Raw genomic sequence first — 24226 nt, forward strand, 5'->3', positions numbered from 1 at the left:
TGTGCTAAACCACATGGACTCCAAACGGGGTACGGTGCGAATTCTCAGCTGATAAAAATCCCAGTTTTGGAGCTGTCCTGCCTGCGAACCAGAGGAACTGCAGCCGAGAGGCCGTGGAGCGGAGAAATAACACTTGGGGCTCAGCCTGCGAGAAAAAACCAGCTTGGGCAAAGCGGGGAAACCTCAGCACCCCTTGGGCGCAGCAGAAGGGGCCCAAAGCTCAGCTTTGCAAAAATCCAGCTGAGATAAGCAGTGATCTGCCAGTAAATCATCTCCGAACTGCTCCGGAGAAGGCAGCGTTTGCTTCACCTATAAATAGGATATATTTCTTTTCCCCTCTAGCGCTTCACAACTGGGGAATAGGTTTGACGCCGATCGGAGAAAAGCCGTTGGGGCTTGGGGAGCAGCACTATCCTCTCGGGAACCTGCATTTGCGTGATGTGCGCTTTTAATTTTTAAAAGTAATTACTAGTCTAGAGGGGGGAGAGAGAAGAAAGGAGGGGAAAGAAAAAAATTTGGAAGATTTCCAGTTTTTGCATTTAAAAAAAAAAAAAGAGAGAGAGAAAGACACACACCCCAGTCTCCTAAAATAGCGATCAGGGAGGGGAGAGCTCGGCGGGATCCTCCCCGCCCGGCGCGGGGTAACAATGGTGCTCGGGGAGCAGCGGGCGCCCTGATTGACAGCCCGAGCCTCCTAAAAAAGGCCGCGGCGAGATGCTTATCGGCGGGTTTATATAGCGGGGAGCGGAGCGGCGGCGGAGCAGCGACCAACGAGCCGGCAGCAGCGGCCGGGGCAGCGCTCGCAGCCGGCGGGGGGCCCATGCTCGGCCGCCCTGGCAAACCCCCGCAGCCCCGGGGCCGGCGGCCGCCCCCCCCCCGCCATGCACGGGCAGCCCCCGGCGCGGCTCGGCCGTGGCGACACAGGCAGGAGGCGCTACAAGACCTTCATGATCGATGAGATCCTCTCCAAGGAGACCTGCGATTACTTCCAGAAACTTTCGCTGTATTCCGTCTGTCCGGCCCTCCTGGTCCGCCCGAAGCCCCTGCACTCCTGCGCCGGTAAGCGCGCATCCCGCCCGGGGGATGCTCGGGGATGCTCAGGGGATGCTCAGGGATGCTCAGGGGATGCTCGGGGGATGCTCTGGGGATGCTCGGTGGATGCTCCGGGGTGGGGAGTCGGCGTGCACAGGCAGCATTTTAAGCCAAACCTCTCATGCCTTGCTGGGGCGAGCAAAATCATGCCTGTCCTTCTGCAGGGACAGGCGCTGGGGACCTCAGCCCTTTAAACTCGGGGGGTTCTATGATTCTACGCCCTGCACCTCTGCAGAGGAGACTCCCCCAAACCCAGCCCCTGCCACGGACTGGAGTTTTCCCACCCCATCCTCAACAGAAGCGTTTTCATTTGCTCCCCACGTTTCCCATGGAAAATGTTACTTATTAAATCTTCGCGCTGTGCCAGTCTCGGCGTGCAGTGGTAGGATTCAGGCTCGATGTTCCTCGGGGTGTTCGCAAATAAATAAGCGATGCGAAGGATAATGTGCTAACAGGAGCACAGGTCCTTTAGAAAACAGCCTTGATCTTCTGCTTGTTGAAACTACTGGTGGTTTTTTCATTGCCATCTGTGGGAGTTCAAAGAATTGCCAGAAAATTAGAAAAAGGAGAGAAACTGCTACTGAGACACAGTATTTTCTACCCGAAATCCTTTCTTCCTTAGAAAGGAGTTAGTCTATTTCTAACAGAGATGTGAAAATACTCAGAATGATTTTGCAGGCATAGACACCACAAATAAATACATATAAATGGATCTGTGTCCTCTAGATAACACTGATTTAAATGCAACAAAACGAGCAATTGGGTTTTGACCATGGGCGTTACTAAATTTCACAGACTGGTGTAATGCGAGCTTTTAAAAAGCCGTGTTAAAAGCAAAAATAGCATTCTTATAATGCTTTCCAGATTTTTTTAACAAAAGAGAAAAAAATGCTTCTTTTTTCTGGTGAAATAGGCACTTTTCCTGATGTATGTTCTGCCCACAAGGCTGCGCTTCAGTGGGACACCTGGTGTCTTGAGACAATCAGATGGTGAAACTGAAACTTAACAATATGTTGTCCAAAAATTTCTAGCTATTACAAAATATTCAGAAAGGACTAAATCCCAGTAAAATAATATAAAGAATATAAACTCCAAATTCTATTTTTCCTTTCCTGCGAGTGTTCATTTTGCGTTTCTGTTGTGTTTAAAAATTCAAGACCTGCACTTTGACTTAGGTTTGGTGGTTTGGTTTCATGCTTAGCTGGATATAAATACAAAGGAACTTTCCGGTCTTAGCGGAGCTGTGCTAATATAAAACTTGCTGTTGGGGTATCCTGAGAGTTTGGCAAGTAAACCCTTGGCCCAAGCATAAGTCTTCGTCCAACCTGAATATTTATCTTGTCAATACTAATAATTAAGGATCCAGGAGCGATTAGGAGGCCAGATCACGATGACCAACTTTTTGAAAGAGGTTACAGGACTAGCGTGATCCTCATTCAGCATTTATTGCTTCTGATCGATTTGTGCGTGGTGTTCATTGCCTTCTTTAGTTGCTAACGTGTTTTTATACAACATCTGATTGTTAATCAAGATATTGCTGGCAAAGGGAATTTTTCAGAGCTGATCCCTCCCTACTGTGTAGACAGTGGAATTATGTGTTTGGCCAAAATAGGCATGAAAGTCCCAAATGTTTTCAGCATGTTCACATTGGAGCCGATGGTGTGACTCCTGCCAGGAAGAGGGAAGAGATTTCTGCCTCCCATCCATTAGAAAATGCAACCAAAAGGAATATTAACCTGAATATTTACCAACGTCCAGAGGCGCGTATGACTAACCCGGCATCAAAACCCATGGTTTGGAGATCAGCTTTAGGCTAAGGGATCCTTAGCGTTTTCGGTGGGAGGGGTGCTCCCCAGCACTGTCTCGACTCTCAGAACCCCATGGGAAACAAGGAGAGAAATCTTTATTTAATATGTGGTTCTGAGTCAAGTATAGCAAATGTTGTCATTGCAACACTAATATATATTCATTAAATAATCATTAATAATCCTCCCGTGATTCAGCAGTGCATTCTGAGTGGCGCTAGCATGACTCTCGTGCTTACTGTTCAATTAAAGCCTTTTTTCTCTTTGTGCCTGGGATCTTTAATGCATTTGCCCTGCAGATTGTGTTTCCAGCCCAAGCTCCGGCCTGTCCCTGTGTCGGGGTGGATTGTGAATATCTGGGTCTAGTGCAATAAGCTTTGCGGAGGTGCAGTGCTTGAGAACTGCAGTACGGAGAGACATTTGCAGGATTAAAACCATCAAAGAAACCACTACGAAAGTCCACACTTGGGAATTGTCAGCATTCTGAGTTTTATAGGTACAATTGAGGTCCTATTTGTATTAGGTAATAGGATTTTATTATTATTATTATTATTATTATAAGAGGGAGGGAATTCAATCATTGTCAAAGAAACGGACAATCCCACAAAAAAAAAAGCAACTAAATATGAAAGAATTTGAAAAATACCCAACACAAATCTGTTTAAAAAAAATAATTCAAAAAAATAAATAACACAAAAAGAAACAGTGACTAAATAGCGCAGAAATACAGCACTATGCTATTTATCTTGCGTTTCCTTTGTTTCTTGAGTTAATCAGGGAGTGAGCACTTAGTCTCTTTGCGGTCTAGAAAAAATGCATCTTAATTAAAATCCCAGAAATGAATGTTGCCAGTACAGTCATAGCTGGGACCGGGGAGTGTTTGAGGCAGTAATGAGTAATGAGCTACTTCAGCTGAACTTCTGTTCAGCAGCACGGCTGTTTCTGGGGTCAGGAGTCCAGTTTTGTAGGTGTTTGCATAGAGAAGTCTGCCGTGCCTTCATCATTTATTTGGAGCTGCAGGATCGAAGATGTCGTGCTTGAGCACATGTGTATTTAGCAACATCCATCCTTAAGTGAAGAGAAAAAAACATTGGGAACCAAGTGGAAAGTATTTTTTCTCTTGGCTATGAACAAACGCTAAATATTTAAGCATGTGCAGCTGAATTGGGACAAAAAGGTGAGTGTTAAGTAGAGGGAGATGGGGGTGGAAGGAGCGTTGAGGACTTTTCCTGTACATGGTGAAGCCGCAGACCGACGTTTGGCTTGTGAGGAGCATTGGGGTCTGAGGCAAAGCTCATCCCTTGGGATGAGCCCCAACCAACACTTCTTTGGAAAGAAAACTGCAATTCCCTGTGAAAACGACCCATCGTTAGCTTCAAATGTGCTGTGGGAATGTGTATTGTGGCGTTTATTGAGCCAAATAAACAAGGCTGTACTCGTACTGAATCGGTGACAAAACGCTAGCTCGGGTTCAGCGCCATTATGATTGAAAAATACATTTAAACAATTTATCTTGCAAGCTACAGGATAGTTAATGGCTAGTTTTCCTTTCACCTTGCAGAGGTTGGATTTCATCTGAATTAAATTTAATAGCCATCTTCAGAATGAATGTTGAAGCAAGAACAGGTCCCTGTAGCTCCCAGTGTGCAGGTACCTATTGCCACATCTATTTAGTACATTGAACACCAAAACACTGTTGTGTAAGCACAGAAGGGTTGAAGCCTTAATAAAACCATCTCCTCTTCTTTTACAAGACAGAGAAACGTGTGTGATAGGTTTGTGGTTACTTAAATAGAGTATTCTATGACAAATTATCCTGTCATCTTCGAAGCAAAATTAGCAGTGGTGGAACTTTCTTATGGAAAGTATCTCCTTGCGTGCGGCACGTATCGCGTATGTATAATTGCATAACATTATACATCTTTAGGAGAGCCTGTTGCTCCGGCTTGTGTTCATTCACACAGCTCAAACAGGAAAAATAGGCAAAAAAATCCCCCTGAAATAGAAAGTGAGGAATGTAATAATTGATCCAATACCATGATGAAAAGTCTGAAGCAAACGGGGAGTTATTTTTTCCTACCAAACGTTTGCGTGAGTTTGCGAACACATTTTGCTTCACCCTTCTGTTTGTTTTGTTCAGAACCTCCTCTTGACAGCTTTGCTAACAGTTCATTTTGTTCCTGCGGTGACTAAGCCATGGAGGAGCTGATATTTGGAGTTGTCTGTGATAGCAGAGGACAGTACTAGGAGTCTGGATCTCTGCTCTTTCCTTTAAGCAGGTTTGGTTTAGGTTGTTGGATATCCTGAAGTTCTCTGCCGAGGGACAGGGAGCCACGCCAGAACTTAGAAGGGTTGGTTTCACCTTGCTGTAATAAATTACAGAGCAATCATAAATAATGGGAAGGAGTTTGGTGAAGTGGGTGAGGAATAATTGATGGATTATTTTAGTTAAAATTACTTAAAGCCCAATCCAACTCCCACTGAAGTCAATTAAATCGTAGCTGGATTTAGGCCAAAGTGAGTCAAATTCAATTATGCCTTAACTGTAAACATTTAAAAGCACATTATTATAAGGTAGTTTAGCACTTAAATTACATTAAAACAAAGCATTTCTGAAATCCCAGGCTGATAGTATGTTATTTGGACAGCTTTTTCTTGGGGCCGAGGGACAGAGAGCCCTAGAGCACCTGTCTGTTGTGAAGAGATGTCACAGCAAGTGCCACTGCAGATGTATTTCTGTCCGTCAGAGACAGGCGATCACATGAGAAGAGGCAGCAAAGACCACCAAAAATATATTGTAGAAATCCTGGTGGTGTTTCATCTAATCGTGAGGATTTAGAGGGTTTACTTGTGTAAGTATCAGCTCATAAACTGCCGAAACCTTTGCGTGAGCTGATTTCAAACCTGCAGTGGGTATGGACATTCATCTTGGTCTCAGCGGAACAAAGCACAGCATCCGAAATATTATTTAAAAAGCAATAGCCGATGTGATAAAAAGACGGATTTATAGATAGATTCAAGTTTAACAACGTATGGTGGTGTTTTCAGGAGGTGGGGGAGAGGATCTTTTAAATTGTGATTCACAAGCCTGCTTTAAGACAATTTCTGTATCTTTTAATGAATCCAGGTTGATCATTTTCACTCTGTCCCCAGCATTTCTCCTCGCCGTCCCCTTTCCAGCAAGGCAAAGGCATCTCCTGCTGTCGGGAGCAGCTCAAATGTGGCAGGTATAGGGTTTCCCGACTTGCATTTGTGGGGATAGGCTGTCCCGAGCGCTTTTAGCGCCGCATCCGATGTGCTATCCCTAAAGATCCGTCAGGAGCTCATGTACAACAGGGGTCATTCCTGTCCCCAGAGCGAACTAAATTTGTCCCCACGGACAGACAGACGATCTCCCCGTGGATGCCAAGCACTGAAACGGCTTCTGCAGGGCTCAGGGTTGCTCTGGTTCGTTTGCTGGCTTGCTTAAGCAGCTGCGTTTCAAATGAAAGATAGGCCTGATCCTTGTTTTAAGGAAGGACACGACATCGCTTTGCTCTGGAAAGGTCTTGGTGGTGGATGGAGGAGCTGGAGGTTTGCAGAGCAATGAAAGGACAGAAATGGGACGGGTGGAAATGGAATACATGCACTATGCTGGGGTGTCTTCCGAGCTCTTTAGCTGGCTAAACGGACTCAGTTTTTAGTCTGGCAAACTCAGTTTGGCAAATTATTTTCTTTTGTGCTGTCAGTTTTCATGGTTGTTTCACCTTTTTAATATCTTTTTCTGCTTTCCATGCGTTTCTATTAATAGCAGGATCAATTAATAGCTTCCACTGACACTTTCTAAAGAGCTCGTGACTATCAAATAGAAATCTCTGTCCTTCAGAAAGTGTACAAGCGATACCTACCCAGCTGTGTTAATCAGAATAAAAAGGGATAAAGCCATGATAGTCATTGATATCAAACTTCCATGGCACAGACTCAGCTTAGGAAAAAATGCCGCCTGTTTTCTTCCTCCTCGGTGAGCAAATGAACGCAGTGCAGACACTTCATGGCTCTAGTTGATTACCTGCGGCTTTAATATAACAATAGTTTGAAAAAACTGATTTCTGGGATCAATGCCCTATTTCTCCCTTCTTAGTATTGTCACGATTAGTCATACCACAACTTGTAAAAATGCACTAAAATCAATTGACGCTATTTAAAAACGGAGCATCGCTGTTATATTGACTGCTTGGTACAGCCTGGGCGTGATTTGTTTGACTCGTATTAACTCACCAGTGGTCTTAACTTTGATATTTCTCTATCTCTGAGTATAAAATAAAATTTAAAAAAAAAATAAAAGATACTTTCCCGTAGTAAATTATGGGATAGAAAACCCTTTTGGACAGTGAAGGATACTGGAAACGCTTTCATTCATCACGCTGCCTTGAAGGCAACGTTGGTTGAAGAAAAGCATTTCCTTTAGAGGGAATATCTTGGGAATACTCCCAATATTTCTTAGGAAGCGGAGCTGGTGCTGAATTTCTGAAGACCTCTGTAATGATTTTAACTTCTTGCTGACAATTTACCAGGACGTAGCCCACTTTACCCCAAAACCAGTCACATCTACAAGGTGTTCACTGAGTATTCCTTACATACGAAGAAAGTCGTAATGGAATAGCTGCCACTTATTGCTGCTTTGTTAATTAACAGAAAAATCCACCCAGAAGAAACTTAAGTGTCCGTTTCCAGTGCCTGGCACATCACTTTAGTGTGGCTTAAGATGTGGTGAACTCTTGTAATTTGTCTTCTCAAAATGTTTGTTTTCCCCAAAGCAAATGACCTCCAGTAATTGATAACAACATTGAAAATGTTTGTCCAGTTGATGACAAAGTGTTTGAAAACCTGTTGCTTCTGGTTGAACTGGGGCCCGTTCGCACACTGTGAGATAATTCAAATACATATCTCATCTAGTTTCTCTCCGCAAGAATTTTCTTCGTTCAGATGTCTCGCTTTTTACAACAACCAGTAAATAGTGAGGCTTATGTATTTTAAACTCCAGTTTAACCCTTTGCACGCTGCAGAGAAAATCCAATTAGTGCTTTTCTCAGTACCTCTTGATTTCCCCCCTTCCCCGCTTCTCATTTACTCCTCAAAGCCAACACAAGTTTTGGTTGTGTAGAAAAAGACAAGAAATCACATCAGACTGCAAATATCTGGTGTTTTCTGCTGGGCGTTCATTCAGGTGCAGCTCGGGACACACTGCGGCTGGATAACTCAGTGCAGTTTGTCATTTTGCAGAGCCGGCGGAATAGCTGGGAAATGCAAGAGCAGCCCAAAATAATGTGGTCAGTGGGGACCGCGTATGTTTAACTGTGCTCTTCATGAGGATTAATTACATACCAAAAAAGCCTGTAATTTTTCCCCGCCAGAGACCAGTCTGTAGAACACGGGAGGCTTCACCACGAGTCACATTAAGATAGATGTTAAGACAAGGCTGTGTTTATTACTTTGTAGTGGTTTCAACTCATTCATTACCAATTTTTTATCCATCCATTAACCATTCGCTGGACTTTTTCTCGTTCTGCCCATGTTCTGCTGGGTTTTCCGATTTGCTCGTTCACTGCCCGCCTTCCTTTTCCTCTCCTTGAGCTCCTGTTACTGGTTCCCCTCGGCACAAACCACATCTGATCGTATTCAAGTTCAAGTCGAACTTTCGAACCCATGACGTCAGGCTGGTTTGGAATTAGGCAAAACCAGTTTGCCCATCCCTCATTGTAAAAGGGTTAATCCTCTAAACTATTGAGAGACAAGGGCAGGGAATTATGAAAGGAGCCCCTGTTTTATAAGCATTTGTACTGCCAGTGCTTGAATACCGTAATAAGTAGGTTGCTCCTGTGATTAATGACTGCGTTTTACATGCTGACGATGGATGATGTGTCTTGTTGGAGAAGCCATTTATTTTTATTTGGTCTCCTCACCCAAGCAGCACTGAAAATGAGATATTAATGTCTTGGTGGGAGTAGGTTTTCTCCTCAATGGTTTAATGAAAGGTGACCCCTAAAGAGGAGAAGACAATTAAAATGATGTGCTTTTCTGTGCCTCTTTGTAATATGTGCAAAGACAACTCTCATGGATTTTTTGTTTCAATACAGAATTTCATATTTTTCTTTGGAGATTCTTATTTTGTTCCCTCCAGGTTGGAAAGGACTAAGGATGTGTCGGCGGTCTGAAACTTAGTAAGTTTGTAAGGAGCGAGCTATTCAAATGCCTTAAACTCAGTTTATTTCTAGACTGTATCCAAGCAAATCTTTCCAAAGCTCTACATAAACTGGAAGACCTTGGATCTGGCTTCCCAGCAGATCCTCCAGGATGGAAACAGAGGCAGTTGTAGCATTGCGTTGATCCTTCAAGAGAGAGAAACAGATGAATAGGGTTTTTTTTTTAAATGTTAGAATTAAAGTGCTTTTTCTTATGTGGTTCACCAAACATAAATTAAAGGCTCGTTTAGCTCTCAGAATTTCAACCATCCCTCATAACTATTACACCATTGCTGAGCAAAGCAAACCAATTCAGCTTGATGGATTGGTGCTGTTGTTTGCTTTTCATCATATAGCAGTAAATGCCAATAATTGCCTAAATTCTCTGGACAGATTATCTAATAACATCCCAGGTGGGGTACGGCCTCTATTTCAAAGCTTAATGCAAACACTGGCAATGTAGAGAGTGTGTCATGCGGTCTGCGGGGAGAGGGTGGAAATGCCAAATCTCGGATGAGTTTCACCCCAGCAGAGAACAGAAAAGAGTCCGACCATGGCGGTATTTGGGAAATAGAAGAAAAATATTCCCTGCAGACTTATTTAGATCAGCATCACGTAAAAACTGGCAGCCATAGCTGATCCTTGGCAGAATATCTTCCTTGGTTTAGACTTTAAGAAAACAGCTGAAAAAAGTTATTTTAATTTGAAAAACCACGCGCTGCGTATGTGCCTCTTATTGGAGGAGTTCCCGTGGAAACATTGCTGGTTGCACAATAACAGGATGCATGCATTGCTTCAATATTAACATATATATTAGTGGCACATTAAGGAATTTCGTAATCATGTGACACAAAGGAGAGTTCTCAATGCGGTGCTCATGCAGTTTATTAATAGGAAATGTCTTCAGCAAAATGGCTTTCCCCAAAATCTACATCGAAGTGAACAGAACTTTGTTCTTTTGAGCCTCTATCGGGCAGGTGAGAGTAAATGAATTTGGTGGGAATGAGACAATATTCCCGTCAGCGTGGAGCTGTTTCTGCTGCTAGTGGGAATCGCACACCCACGCACGTGGGGAGAAGAAAGGGCTGCATTGTTTTTTTGCATATTGACTTTTCTGATTGGTATTTAAATGAGATTATGGAGCCGCAGACGTACCTGCGGAACACGGCGATGCTGCATTCCGCAGTGACAGGTGTCGTAGGAGATTCGGAGGTAAATAGATGTGCTGATAAGAGCCAGAGATGGGCGATAACCAAAGCTCTGACTGAGCCCTCCAAACCTCAAGGTGCAGAGGGGTCTCCCATCTGGATCCCAACATCAGAGCGTTTCTAGGGACACGTTTCTAGTTCTAGATTGGAGCTGTGGGAAACGGGTGTCCTTTAACATTTCTGTCCATAATACTAATTCACAACTAAAGTTAGCAGGATTTGAGCACTGTAGAAACCAAATTCAATCCCTTATGTTTAATTAGGTCCCGTCTCCACCCTAAGTCTAATCTGTATTTGTTGGGAGATGTGAAAATGGCGTCTCCTTGGCTGACTTCCTATCAGAACAGAAAAAAGCCCTGCACACTGATGTCTGGTGTGATTGAGGGCTCATTCTTTGGACTTGGGGACAGCCAGAGCTCACTAACTGGAATTTCTGGATTATCCTCCGAAGTGCTTTGCAACCCTAAGGGTGACATTTTTCTCATGGAACTACTTATTCTGGGTGTATCCGTTTTGAGATAGGTTCCAGTCTAAGTTGGGGAATGACCTATTAGAGAGCAGCGTAGGGGAAAGGGACCTGGGGGTCCTGGGGACAGCAGGGTGACCATGAGCCAGCACTGGGCCCTTGTGGCCAGGAAGCCAATGGTACCTGGGGTGGGTTAGAAGGGGGTGGTCAGTAGGTCAGAGAGGTTCTCCTGCCCCTCTGCTCTGCCCTGGGGAGACCACACCTGGAATCTTGTGTCCAGTTGTGGCCCCTCAGTTCCAGCAGGACAGGGAACTGCTGGAGAGAGTCCAGCGCAGCCACCAAGATGCTGAAGGGAGTGGAGCATCTCCCGTGTGAGGAAAGGCTGAGGGAGCTGGGGCTCTGGAGCTGGACAAGAGGAGACTGAGGGGGGACTCATTAATGTTTACAGATATCTAAAGGGTGAGTGTCAGGAGGATGGAGCCAGGCTCTTGTGGGTGACAACCAGTGACAGGACAAGGGGCAATGGGTGCAAACTGGAACACAAGAGGTTCCACTTAAATTTGAGAAGAAACTTGTTCCCAGTGAGGGTGGCAGAGCCTGGCCCAGGCTGCCCAGGGAGGTTGTGGAGTCTCCTTCTGTGCAGACATTCCAACCCGCCTGGACACCTTCCTGTGTAACCTCATCTGGGTGTTCCTGCTCCATGGGGGGATTGCACTGGATCAGCTTTCCAGGTCCCTTCCAGCCCCTGACATTCTGGGATTCTGTGAGATTGCCTGGCCTCGAGACATTTTTCAGCTTGATTTTTGACATGAGATGAATTTCAGTAGGAGTGAAATGTGTTTAATGCTTCAGCTGGAAAACAAAAACAAAACAACAAAACAACACCACCATTCTCAATGAAATGAATAGAAGCTACGACATGGTCTTCATCAGCTTATTCAACAAAAAAACCCAAACAGGTTTGGAAGAAATCTGTCTTCTGAGGTGCTCTAGATTGTGATAATAAGGTTTCAACCTCCTGGAATAGGTGATGTGCATTACCTTTAGCTTTATTCCCTGTCTATGTCTCTCTTCCTTCCCCAGCCACAAGAGCTGGGTTAAGATTGCTGATCTAATTGGCAAACACAAAGGACAGGCAGGCTGTGAACAAAACCTGGTCGTGTATCATTTGCATCCTTCTAAATTGCATTGTTTGTGCAGCTGTTCGGCCAAATTGTCCACAGAGTTTATTTTTGTCAATAGAGGAAACAGACGTGAGTTTTCTCTCTGTTAGGGCAGATGCAAGATCAAAGAATCATACATGCAGCTCAGAGAGACCAAACTCTCTGCTAAACACGTCCTGATGGAGGCAAGATTATTAATAAAGCATCGCTTGAGATGATAAGCCACAATTTTAGGGAGCAAAGTCTTTGCCAAGATGTGACAGATCCTTTCAGGTTAGTGCTGAAGTCTGCTTTCATTTCAGCGTGGAGGGAGAGAGGGGTGTCTGTGTATTTTAAACACTGATCTACTCTTCTTCCAAGAAGAAAAAAGCTTTTTCCAAAAGATCCATCAGGCAAAATTTACACAGTCTGGTGTTGAGAAACAGTTGACCTCTCTTTCTTCCCACGTGTCACTCACCAGAGTGTTTTAGAGGCTCGAAGCAGGAAGAGGTTTTGATATTTATGGCAAGTTTTTTTTGCTGGAGCTCACAAGGGTGGGCTTGAGAAACCTGAAGAGTGCTTTTGTGTGCACAGCTCCTCAGCTGTCCCATGCCAGTGTTTGCTTATGGTTGTCGTGATAATAATTAACAGAGCAGGAACTAAAGGGCTGATGGATTTATGCATGGCATTATGTGTTTGAACTTGGGCAGAAACCGTGAAGTCCTGAGAGCAGGCAGATTTATTTCTCAAGTGTGTAAGGATGTAAGAATGGTCATAATATGTCAGTCCAAAGTCCGTATAGACTTGTATCTTGGGTGGTGGCCAGAAGGAGATACTTTGGGAGCAGTATAAAGAACAGAACATGACTTATCCTTCCATGAAGCTGCATCCTCTCAGCTCTGATGAGCTGTTTCTCGATCTAAGTCCAAATCTTGCTCCTTGACCGGTGACACCATCTGGCCAGGGAACTGGATTTGGCCTCCTACATTTCTCCCAAGACGTCCAGTTATCTGACAGAAACTGGTTGCAACGTAAGCTCAGACACTCTGAGAGCTCTGTCTTCTTGGTGCAGCCTTTCTCCTCCCCCCTCAATAGACAAGACCAGAGGTTGCCTGTAAATCTGTTATTTCTAGCTATTTGATTCTGTAATCTTTTGGCTACTTTGCCTGCTAAATCTGCGCGCAGTGGGTAATGAGCTCTAGAGTTGAGTCTTGCCCTTGGTAACGGAGGAAACACTTGGCTGAAGTATCTAACATGACTTGGTTCAAAAGAAAGAGCTTCAAATTGAAGTTGGCTTAACAGAGCCAAAGTGGCCCTCAATACAGATACAGTAAACAAGCACGGTTATTGGTGGAGATGTGCTTGTGTTTATTTCTCTGGAACTGATGTGCCCTGGTCTTAAATCTCCCTTGGAGTCCAAACAGTAAGGGTCTCCATTTGGAGCAGTTTCCAGTCATGGTGGCTTGAGCCCATGTATCCTAGCAGGAGATATATTAGGACTTGGGTTCAGAGCACCCCTCTTCCGCTGAGTAGGATTTAAAGGGATTATGAACAGAGCCAGCTTGTTATCATGGATACCACCAACCCTGCCAGAAGAACCCTGGTGCCATCCTTCAGGGGGCTGGCATCGCTGGAGAAGACATGGATGCTCTAGGTGAATTTTTGGGGTGTGTTTGTGGCATCCCGTGCTGTCTAAGGCAGGATATTCTACATCTGCCCATAGCAGCAGGGGCTTAGACACATTCTCATTCAGGGAGGCTCTCAGGCTCATCATTTGTTCAAGACCAATTACTTACTGTGTGTACAGTGCCTTAAACACATAAAAAAAGCACAATATAAATATCAAATGTCATTATTAAGTAAGGATTAATTATCTTTCTGCTTAGTTTTTTGTGAAGGCCTCCAGCATGCATGCCTCAGATGCATTCAAACTTATTAATTACTGTTATTATGTAGAAGTTATACTGAAGCATTATGTTGATAAATTGCTAACGGGGACAGGCTTGAAATGAAAAATCTGGATCTCACAGCTCCAAGCACTGCGGAAATTTCACTTGTGGCTTTGAAACTGGGCTAAATTTAATCTAAGTGCCCCACAGCTTGGGGACCAGCAGCTGAAGCTTGTGTAGTTGCATGATGAGAGATGCTTTTTAGCTGCGATACATTATAATATTCTATATTATTATAATATAAAAGTTATCATTTACAGACATCAGGGGTTTTGTTTGCAACTGGCTTAGCTGAAAACCTACCCCCTCAAAAATGTGATTGAACATAGCAGAGGCTGTTCTCTGATGTGCCTAGGGAAGGTAAAACAGGACTCCTGGTTGAGCCCTTATTTTCCCCCACCTAAGAAGCTATTGTGAAAAATTACCATTCGATACGGTGCCACTTTTTCCCCCGCTTACGCTTGGCTCATCACAGAAGGTAGAGACGAATTGGCCTCCAGTCAGAATGCCCTAAAAAGGATCATTTTAGCTGCACTAAAATTAGTTGCACTAATTTTCGTTTCTTTTCTGTTTTCCTCCTGTGGATACATGCAGGTGAAATCCTGGCTCTGCTGGAGCTGATGGGCATTTTGCCACGGGCATCAGTTGGGTCTGGATTCTTCCACAGGGAAAAGAAACCATTTACTACCAAGCGGACTTTTTGCTGTGTAGCTGAGTTGCATTTATGTTTTTGCAAGCCTCATGGTCCTTGTCAAACCTCATTGAATTGAAGTGGAAATGGAACATGGTGTGAACCGTATCTTGAACATTTGATTGAGGAGACTTTAGTCCAAGGAACCTTGTTGAATGTTATTTTGGAGTACCACCAGTGTCTCTTAATGCTGCAGTTAGATTTCAGGGTTGACTGCTCTGCTTTCCTGTAACCTCTGCGATACTCAAGATTCCCATGGAAATTTTGGCTCCGTGCATTTGGGCTGAGTCCTGGGGCTATTTTTGGAAGTTTTCGAAGTGTCCCTCAAGTGCCCTTCACCTCTGCTTGTGTGCAGAGGCCTTGGCTCTTGCTTAGGTACAAATGGTTTCCATATGTAACCAAACAAAAAGAGAGCTAGTAGAAAAAATAAGCAACAAAAACAAAGGCAAATCTCCCCTCCCGAAACAGTGCTGTCCGTTAAGTGAGCCAGCTCTTAGGTGCTGAGATGCTGGAAAAGAGGAATAGCAATGAAGAGCATTCTCAGGCATTCCCACTTCCAGAATTTCTATTTAATATGTAATAGCCACAAGTAAGTCTCATTATAAAGTTGAGATACGGCACTTTTAAAGGGTCTGAGGGTCACGTGCAGGTTTTCCAGCTATTTCAATACTCAAGGAATAAGGGGTGAGCTCTGTAAGGTTGTCTTACAGTAGGACTGGAAAGAATGAGAAGAGAATCAATGTCTGAACAGGTTGATGCAAAGGATTCCTGACAAATTACCCGTCACCGCCTCTCTGACCAAACTTTGCATTGACAGGGATGCTCAAAAACGTTTAAGTCCATACGTAGGTCCCACCTCAGGGCTTGAGGCTCGGTTGCCTTGTGCAGGGGATGGCTTCAGGAAGATTTTGTGGCTGTGCCTGGACTTGCAGCCCCTTAGGAGAGGACACAAGAGGGGTAGGTAACTCTGAAAGACCATCTGAATCAACACGTTGCAAGGGCCGTGCCACGCAAACACGCCGACTCGTGCCTTGGAAGCTGTCGAGCTGTCAACACAACGTTCACAACCTCATTAGCCCACCTCTCATCAGGCCATAATTAGCTCAGGTGCAATCATACCCTGGCGTGGCTGCGCTCCTTCCCATTCTGGAGATAGCGGAGGGATCTGTGTGCAGCACCGTGCTGCACGGTGTAAACATCAGCCGGCTCATTTTTTAGCAGGGATCTGGTTATTTCCCTTCAACCCTCTCCTAAGCACATGAATTTTTCTGGTATATCCACAGCCTGTTGCTGTTCTCTTTATTTTTCCTTTATATCCTTATCCTTATCCTTATCGATTGGAGCACAGCACTGATCTTGGGAAAAACCTGATGCAAGCTGCCTTATAGTTAATAATAATAAAGTGGAGCTTAAGGAAAACATGAAGAGTAGATGAGCACAGTATTTTACTTACACAGTGGTTAAAGTTTTCTGTGTGTTATCGGATAATATAATGCAATTGTGGGAATGGCCCAGCTGGAAAATCTCAGCTTTTGGGGATCTGTGGTGGGAAAAGTCAACATAACGCCCTCCCAAACTGGTATGGTTCAACTTATTGTCAATGTTTTCTCGCTGCTTTTGCCTTTGCTTCACTGGGGCTTGCTGCTTCCCTTCAGTAGGCTGCCTGCTCCTTCGGCAAAACGAAGCTCTTTCCTAAATGAACTCAATTCCTTGGTTCCCTTTTGTTTTGACACTCAGGAGACAGCAGATTTATAGACCTTCCTGAGTCGTAAGTTCATTTTCTCCTATTATTTACCTTTCACTGCAGCCCATTCGGAGTGCGATTTCGTTCTGCCTCCGAGCGGGGCTGACCTGCCAAGAGGAGCTGATCCATAAATCTTTCCTTCCTTTTTCTTTCTTTCCAAAACAGAATTAGCTGAATTTGCCCAGGAGGAAAACTGTTCTGCCATTGCCGACAGTCAAACAGTGCAATTAATTAGTGCTTTCCTTTTCTCTTCCCTCTAGTCTGTGCCTACTGGGGTTGAAAGTAAGCCAGGGAGGAGGGGAGGGGGGGAAAGAAGGGGAAAAATTGTTTGAAGTATTTATTGTTAATTAAAAATGTTGCAAGGTGACCTGGTGTAGTGATGGTGTACCTTCTGTGTCATGTCTGCTCGTCATAAGAAGGCTACGAGGGAGTAAAAACCCAGCATGGTGCAGGTTTGCGCCTGAGATATCGGCTTGTTTTGGCTGGAAAAAATGGACATTCCTCGTTGAAACCTTTGGAGAAAATGGGATGAATTCTCTGTCCTCCCTCTTGGTGTTGCTGCTGAAAAGCAAACCAAGTGAGAAAAAAACTAATCCTTGTGTATGTTAGATCATGATACATTTCTAGGACAAATATTCTACATGTAATTAGGGAACAAGAGTCCAGGGTTCTTCTAGACTTGCTTGGCTTGAGTAATCCAATTAATTTCGAGGTGGCGTGGTCAGTGCGTTGTGCAAGGAACAGGTCTATTATTCACCGTACAGCGCCTGCCAACATGGCCTGATTTAAATAGCAAAGCAAAATGTTTTCAGGTCCTTAGAAAACACTCTGCAGATCCAATGTCCTTTTTATTTTTAGCTCTTGGTTACTTTTAGCAACTGAGCGGCCAGATGTTCACTTGATAGAGATGGACAGGAGTAAGAGCTTTGTTGCTGCTTGAAATTAAGACTATTTGAATGCTTAAAAAATAACTACAGGAAAACTTGTGTTGCTTAATTACTGTTGTGCATGCTGTGAAATATGGATTATGCTGATATTTCCCAAGTATTTGAGAAGTATTCAGCAACAAAGTGAGCCTGAGACTACCCTATAGACTTTGGGGTGATTGAGACTATTCTAATAGATAAAACTGTGACTTTCTTGTATAAAATCACTGTCCCTATGAAGATCATTGAACCTCCTGCATCCTAAACTGTGGGTGGCTTCACTATTTGGCTGTGCCACCTCCTGATGGTTTTAGGTGGAGACAATAAAACACTCGAGGTGTGTTGCTGGGGTAGCAAATTAATTCCTCATTTTTGGACGGATGCGGGCTGCTTTTTGTCTTCCAAGTGCAAAAGACCAGTGGGTCAGGATTGGAGAAGATGCTCAGACAACAATGCAGGAAAGTTCAGCTGCAACTGTTCTGGAAGGCGAGTAAGGAGAGGAAGATCATTTCATTTCCATTCCTTCCCATTTGGGGAGACAGAGCATGTCACAACAGTGCTGAGCAGACAAGAGCAGCTTGCCAGCGTTTAATTTGTTGAAGATTAAGAAATTATTCCATTCTTACAATACCGTGTCAGTCTAGAAAATACCTTTGAACTCCGGGGGATGTGAAATTTAGATCTAGCCTCAGATTTCATAGTGTTTGGAAGCCAAAGCTTTATCAGGGGAAGAAGCGTACAGATGATTTAAGGGGAATCATGTTCATAATGTACCTAGAGACAATGGACTGGCTCGACTTCAGCTGCCTTTGAACTTTGGGATAACTAGATGTAAAACAGGACACTGAGCTTAGACGTTTTTATTTGTGATCTAGAAGCTGGCTAGCTCAATGTAGAGAATTTCTCATTTACCAACAAGGAGAGCTAAATCACCCCAGAAAATATCTGCAGCCTTGAACCCCACATCTTTCTCTAAATACCATCCTTACTCTATGCCCCAACCATCCCGTGTCCTCATCGGGCGGAGGGCAGAAAGCTGAGAAGTCTTTAACGCGGCTGGGCTGAACATCAGCAGATGCTTTCATTATTTACGGTGGTTTCTAAAAGCACTGTCGCAACTGTTTGGTGTCAAACCGTAAGTGAAGGCTCCTCTTATGAGCACAAATGATAAACAAATATAAGGCACTTGATGTCAACAGCCTCACAAATCTGTTCACCACCTGGAGCTTCGAGCGACTCAGCGGTGGCAAACCACGACTTGCACAGAAGCCGAGCAGCCGTTTCAGAAGCGCTGTAAGTAAATAAGTGTCCTGACGTGGGCACCAAAAATAAGCGTGTGCCGAGCTTTTTTTGAGCATTTGGTCAGGTCACAGCTGCTGGCTGCTGAACGTTTGGGAAAATATATCCCATCATTCAGGTGCTCAGCGCTTGAAAACGTGGGCCTGAACGACTTCAATGTCATCCGCTTCTCTACCAACCAACCTCTGTTTTACCCTGCAAAAACAGCCAAGTTCTTGCTGTTGATCCTGGAGGAAGAAAAGCAGGTTTTGTATTCCTGATCCTAGGTGATTATTAGAAAAATAGCCTCTTTCCTCTGTTTGATGGAGGCATATCAAGCTCTGGGACCATGCTGCTACCATGCCATAAGGGAAAGCAAATATCCCTGGTTGCTCTGGTATCAAATACCTTTCGCTGACCTCCCTTGAAGAGATTTCCTTGTAAAAATGCTTTTGTCCAGAGGTTTCAGTCACTCGGAGCCTTGCAGGGGTCTCGGAGCTCTGGTGATTTATTGCTGCTTAGTAATCTTGTGGTTTATGGACATATACAGGGGTACAAGGGTAAAAGTATCAATTAACCACTGATCTGGGGCTGATTCTTTCTGGTAAATTTGGCTGAAACAGGTTACTTGGTGATGCTGTACCTCAGAAAAAGATCCACAGAAAGAAGAGGTAGATAATGCTTTACACAAGCTAAAGGTTTGCTTGGCAATTCTTATCGCATCTTTCAAATACTTACTTGGTGATTTAAGTGGAATGATTTAAATTTAATAGAAATGCTTTGATTTTTAGTGTTGCAGAGACGTGGAAGGAGGGGAAGGAATATGGGTCATCAGCAGGCCAGGCTGGCAGCTCCTTTCTTCCACCATGATGAGTTACTCACCCAAATAGACTCATTGAGGTCTAGAGATCATAATTTTCATTAGCGGTGACTCACATTACGAGTTTCACAATCAGGCCTGCTGGTGTAACGCGTTCCTTTCCACACGACCGTTTATCTCAAGATCTTGGAACACTTTATGTACTTTAAACTTTAATCCGTGTTTTACCACCAGTGAAGCAAGTAAGAAGGATTGTTGCCATTTTGCAAATGAGGTAAACTGAGGCACGGAGCAAGAAAATGACTTGCCTCAAACTGTGTGGGGTGAGATGAATTAACCATGCTGCCTCTGGACTGGTCTTTACCCACCTCTGCTTCCTTCCCTGCCAGGGTCCCCTTCTCTGAGGGCGTATCCTCTCATCTCCGTCATCACCAGGCAGCCCTCCGTGGTCCCTCAGCTCGTCCCCGCTGCCACCAGCTCCCGTGTGCTGCCAGCGCAGCCCTCCCCGGGGGCCGCCAGCTCCGAGCCCCCCGCCAGCGAGACCCACGGCAGCAGCGAGTCGGAGGCAGAGCAGCCCGCGCCACGGTTGAAGAAGCCCCGCCGGAGCCGGACCATCTTCACGGAGCTCCAGCTGATGGGCTTGGAGAAGAAGTTCCAGAAGCAGAAGTATCTCTCTACCCCCGATAGGTAGGTCGGTCTCTTACTACTTGGTACCCAAATGGACAAATCAAAATAAGGAAGGTTTTCTCTTTTAAAGGCTTTGAATCCTACTCTGCAAATTTAAAAAGACCTGTGCAATTCCTATTAAGACAGTAAACTTAGAGAGGATTTGAAAGGCGCATCAGACCTTGAACTCTACAGTAAGTTAACTCCCAGTATTTAGATTGATTTTGGAGATCTGCCCATCACCAAAACCAAGGATCGCCGCTACACCGAATTTCATGGGCATGGCCAGACTGTTTCACATGGTTTCTGAGTTTTAATGCTCCCATACTGACTCCTCACAGCTTCGTGTAACCAGGTGGTTGACACTTGCTGAAGCACTCAAGGCTGTTAATTAATATTATGGTGTGACTGTTCCTTGGCTTTGTACGTGTTTGAGGCTGATGATGAGCAATTCCTGCCCGTGTACCACTTCCCCTCTGTTTGTTTCCTTGGGTTTCTAAGCAATACCAGTTACGCTAATGTGTGTGGCAAGAGATGGTAACTGGTTGCAGGTAAGCGAAGTGTAATAAGACACATGCACTAAGGTGAGAGTTAGTCAAGCAGCGTGTCTCCCTGTCATCTCACGGCTGGAAACGTGATGGTGAAGCAGTGAGTGATAATGTCTTCAAGTCAATGGGATGTCTTGCAGACAAACCCAACATGTAGGTCTAAAGTGAATCCAAAGTGAGGGAAAATCATGAATGCATGAATGTGTGTTTGAGCAGAGAGCTTGGGATGTGACTTGGAGTTTGATCTGTCCCACCGGCAGGACTCGGTGGCTCCGTGGGCCGCTTGCCCGGCGTCCCTGAGGATTTCCAGCCCCGTCCCTTGTGCAACTGCGTTACAACACTGTCGGCTGTCTGGCGCTGTCGTCTGTGGGGAAGGATGAAGAGTTCCTCTGAGCCGCATTTGCTTCATATCCTGGGTTATAATATCAAAGTAATGAGCGGTTTCAGAGGAGCTTTCACACGTTGGGGATTTGTGGAGGATGAATCAGGATTATGGGCTGTCTGCCACATATACCCTTAAGCTACACACGCAAATAATAAATTCATTTATAACCCTAAATTGCCTATAATAGCAGAATACATAAGAAATGAATAGATTTAGATGTACTACGACTCCATGGGAAATGAGAAAGTATTATTATCCCTATTATGTAGGTCGTGAAGAAGAAATGCAATACAAAGAGCAGCACTTTGAAAGGCAGACTGATGCTGGGTGTCTTGATTCTGAACATGTTTGCTTCGGACTGCTCTTCTCCATGATTTATTGCCATGTCTGCCTTGTCTCCCAGGCTCGACTTGGCCCAGTCGCTGGGGCTGACGCAGCTCCAGGTGAAGACGTGGTACCAGAACCGCAGGATGAAGTGGAAGAAAATGGTACGTGGTTCGTTGCTGCTTCATCACGATCCTTAAAATCTGATTTCCAGAGAACAGGTTTGGAAGCTGAGCACAGTGTCGGTGATCTGTGTCTGCTTATACCAAATTTTCTTTTATTCTTGATCACTTTTCTTAGAAACATGCTGTTTTTAAAAGAGTTTATACTGCGACATATGTGGTGGGCTAGAGGGACCAGAGGCAGCAGGAAGAGTAAGCAGCAAAGGGATGCAAAAAATAGGAATAGAACAGAGGGAAGAACCAAAATATCTCCCTCTGCATTTTTGGCATTTCTGCGATCTTAATGCTTGTGGGATTGGTTCTGTGCATGGACCAAAAAAGATTGTATTGCTCCATGGAAACAACTTCACTTGTGAGAGCTGATATCGTTAATTCTTGCTTTTCGAATCTTCCTTTCACCTCTTTCAGTTATTCTCAGCTTCATGGGCCTTTTCCAGTTAAAATGCTTCTAGAAAGGACAACTGTCCGATAAATCCGGGTGGGAACCATGATGCTGTGACATTCTCCAGTGGAGATGTTTATGTATTCTGATCTGGGAGAGGAGATGCAGTTCTAGACTGTATCTTTGAACGTATGCGACAGCTGCAGAAGTTACTGCCACTTAAAACAGCTTTGGGATTAGCTTGGACACGGATCTTTGGTCAGACGTGTCTTGTTGCTGCAGTGATGTTGCGAAGGGAGAGGGAATTAAACACAGGAACAGACTTATCTTGCTGGGTCCCAGCTTTTACACAGATGAGAGGAGTCTCATGTATTTTAATGCAGGTGTTACAATAATAATAATACTAAAGGCTGTTTCACAAGCCAAAGAAGCTGAAGGAGAGGCAGTCAGAGGAAATTCTGGCTAAGGGTTATGACTGTTCTTACTTGGGCTTTGCATCAAGCAAACACTCAGGAACGGCACTGAATTCTGCAGAAAATCTCTAGTGTCCAGGACTGTGTGCCTAGGCTGGTGTAGGAACATAGAGACTTCTAGATTTCTGTGTGTCCTTGCTTATTTTAATGTTTGCATATCATTTTAATTATTCAAAATAATGCGTGAGCTTATCCATGCACCCTGGGCATCACTGTGAGGCTGAAACGGCGACCAAGTCATGAATTAACTTTGAGGTCAAAGCCAAGTTTCATCCTTCTCTAAAGGATTTCTCACAGCAGCAGAGCTCAGGTTGACCCTGACGGTTCATCTCTTTGCTCCAGGTTCTGAAGGGTGGACAGGAGGCTCCAACGAAGCCCAAAGGCCGTCCAAAGAAAAACTCCATCCCCACCTCGGAGGAGATCGAAGCAGAGGAAAAAATGAACAGCCAGGTGCAGAGTCAGGAGCTGGAGAGATGTCAAGCCCCCGAGGAGCCTAAAGTGACACAGGAGAAGCCAGAAGTCTCTTCAGAGACAGAGAAGTCTCCAGAACATATACCAGAGCCCTCCTCAGAGGAGACTACACCGCTAAGTTAAAAGGGAAAGAAAGGAGGGAAAAAGAAAAGAAAAGAAAGAGAAAAGCCAAAACCAAATATATATATGTATATATATATATTTAAATATGTATGTAATTGTGTGTGTGTACATATATATATAAATATATATATATATATGTAGACCTTGTGTATAAGTCTAAAGATTGGTCACTTTGTGCCTTTGGGAATCGGCCATCGTGGGCCGTGGTGGAGCAAAGACATCCCGTGTGTGCGGTGCCGCCCGTCCCTCCGGCGCTGAGCGTCAGCCGTCTGTCCGGAGAAAACCACCTCGAGAAACCTTCTGGGCTCTTGGATCGGGGACAGCTGAGAAATGGGGAGCTGTGCCAGCACCATTTCATCCTGTAACCAGCACTTAGTTCAGCTAGGAGCAGGCCCAGCAGACCCATAGGTTTGGCCCGGTGGAAAGAGCAAAGCTTGCGAAGCGAGATTCCTGCCCGGGTCAGCGTTTGGATTTCATCTCTCTTGGTTGTTCGGGTGCCGTGTCTGTGAATTTGCAGTGTGATCCAGGGTCAGACTTTGCCCGAGATGAGGGTTTGGGTTTGAGTCTGCTCCAAAAGCTTTGGGATGCTTGGATCTGGGAGATTTTGCTTTGGGCCCACTTCTAATTTTTGTAGTTTGTTTGTTTGTTTGTTTTTTAAAGAACACTTAAGTGTTTTCAGGGGGTTGGGAGGATGATGGATTTAAGAAGTTGCTGCAGAAAGTTCACGTTTGTTTAAGATGTGCGCCAAGAACAGATGTGCATCACGTTTCATAAAGTCTTGTCGAGGGTGCATTTTGCCCAAAGGCTGCAAGAGATGTATTAAGATAACCTTTATTTTTTAATTAAAAATTAAATGTATAAATGAAACGGTTGTTGTTGTTTCTCTTCCAGAATACTAGACAGAGACTTTTCTGGGCTAGGTTTTTCTATTCTCACAAATCCTGGAGAGAATGGGAATCATCCGAGTTTCCGTAACACAGCAAGCACTGTGCAAACTTCCTTGTAGCACCTTGCGCAGGTAGGTGAGGGGTGTTCTTAATGCCACCATATCACTGGGTGCAGATCAACCCATCACAATAAGAGCACCGGTGTTCTAGATATCTTCTGTCACCTCCCCTCCTGTAGTTAAGTCTAGACACCCAATAAATGGGCCTTTGAGACCCTGTGAAGATGATTTAATATCCTTTTTTTGGGGTGGTGGTAATGATACACACACAGATCTGAAGTGATTTATCCCGGGAGTGTCGAGTGGGGAGAAAGGATTTCTTTTCTCCCTGGTTTCTTGCTCAATGGCATTTGGAAGACTTTAATTCCACCTCTGCGTCAGCTC

General features: G+C 44.5%; 1 protein-coding gene across 1 annotated transcript; it reads left to right on the forward strand.

The window, feature by feature from the left end:
* The first annotated feature begins 27 nt into the window (after positions 1–27).
* On the forward strand, positions 28–23763 carry BARX2 (BARX homeobox 2). Its single transcript, XM_005510217.3, has 4 exons — positions 28–1059; positions 19732–20029; positions 21345–21429; positions 22645–23763. The coding sequence occupies exons 1-4, from the start codon at positions 882–884 to the stop codon at positions 22894–22896; spliced, it is 813 nt and encodes a 270-aa protein (XP_005510274.2). The 5' UTR covers positions 28–881; the 3' UTR covers positions 22897–23763.
* Positions 23764–24226: the final 463 nt, after the last annotated feature.

The sequence above is a fragment of the Columba livia genome, chromosome 24, assembly GCF_036013475.1.
Source record: "Columba livia isolate bColLiv1 breed racing homer chromosome 24, bColLiv1.pat.W.v2, whole genome shotgun sequence".
Taxonomy (NCBI): domain Eukaryota; kingdom Metazoa; phylum Chordata; class Aves; order Columbiformes; family Columbidae; genus Columba; species Columba livia.

Excerpts from the sequence above, each read along its gene's own strand:
- BARX2 (XM_005510217.3), top strand. The coding sequence starts at position 882 with ATGCACGGGCAGCCCCCGGCGCGGCTCGGCCGTGGCGACACAGGCAGG. Across the intron at positions 1,060-19,731 it reads GCCCCTGCACTCCTGCGCCG|GGTCCCCTTCTCTGAGGGCG; the intron begins GTAAGCGCGCAT and ends CTTCCCTGCCAG. Across the intron at positions 20,030-21,344 it reads TATCTCTCTACCCCCGATAG|GCTCGACTTGGCCCAGTCGC; the intron begins GTAGGTCGGTCT and ends CTTGTCTCCCAG.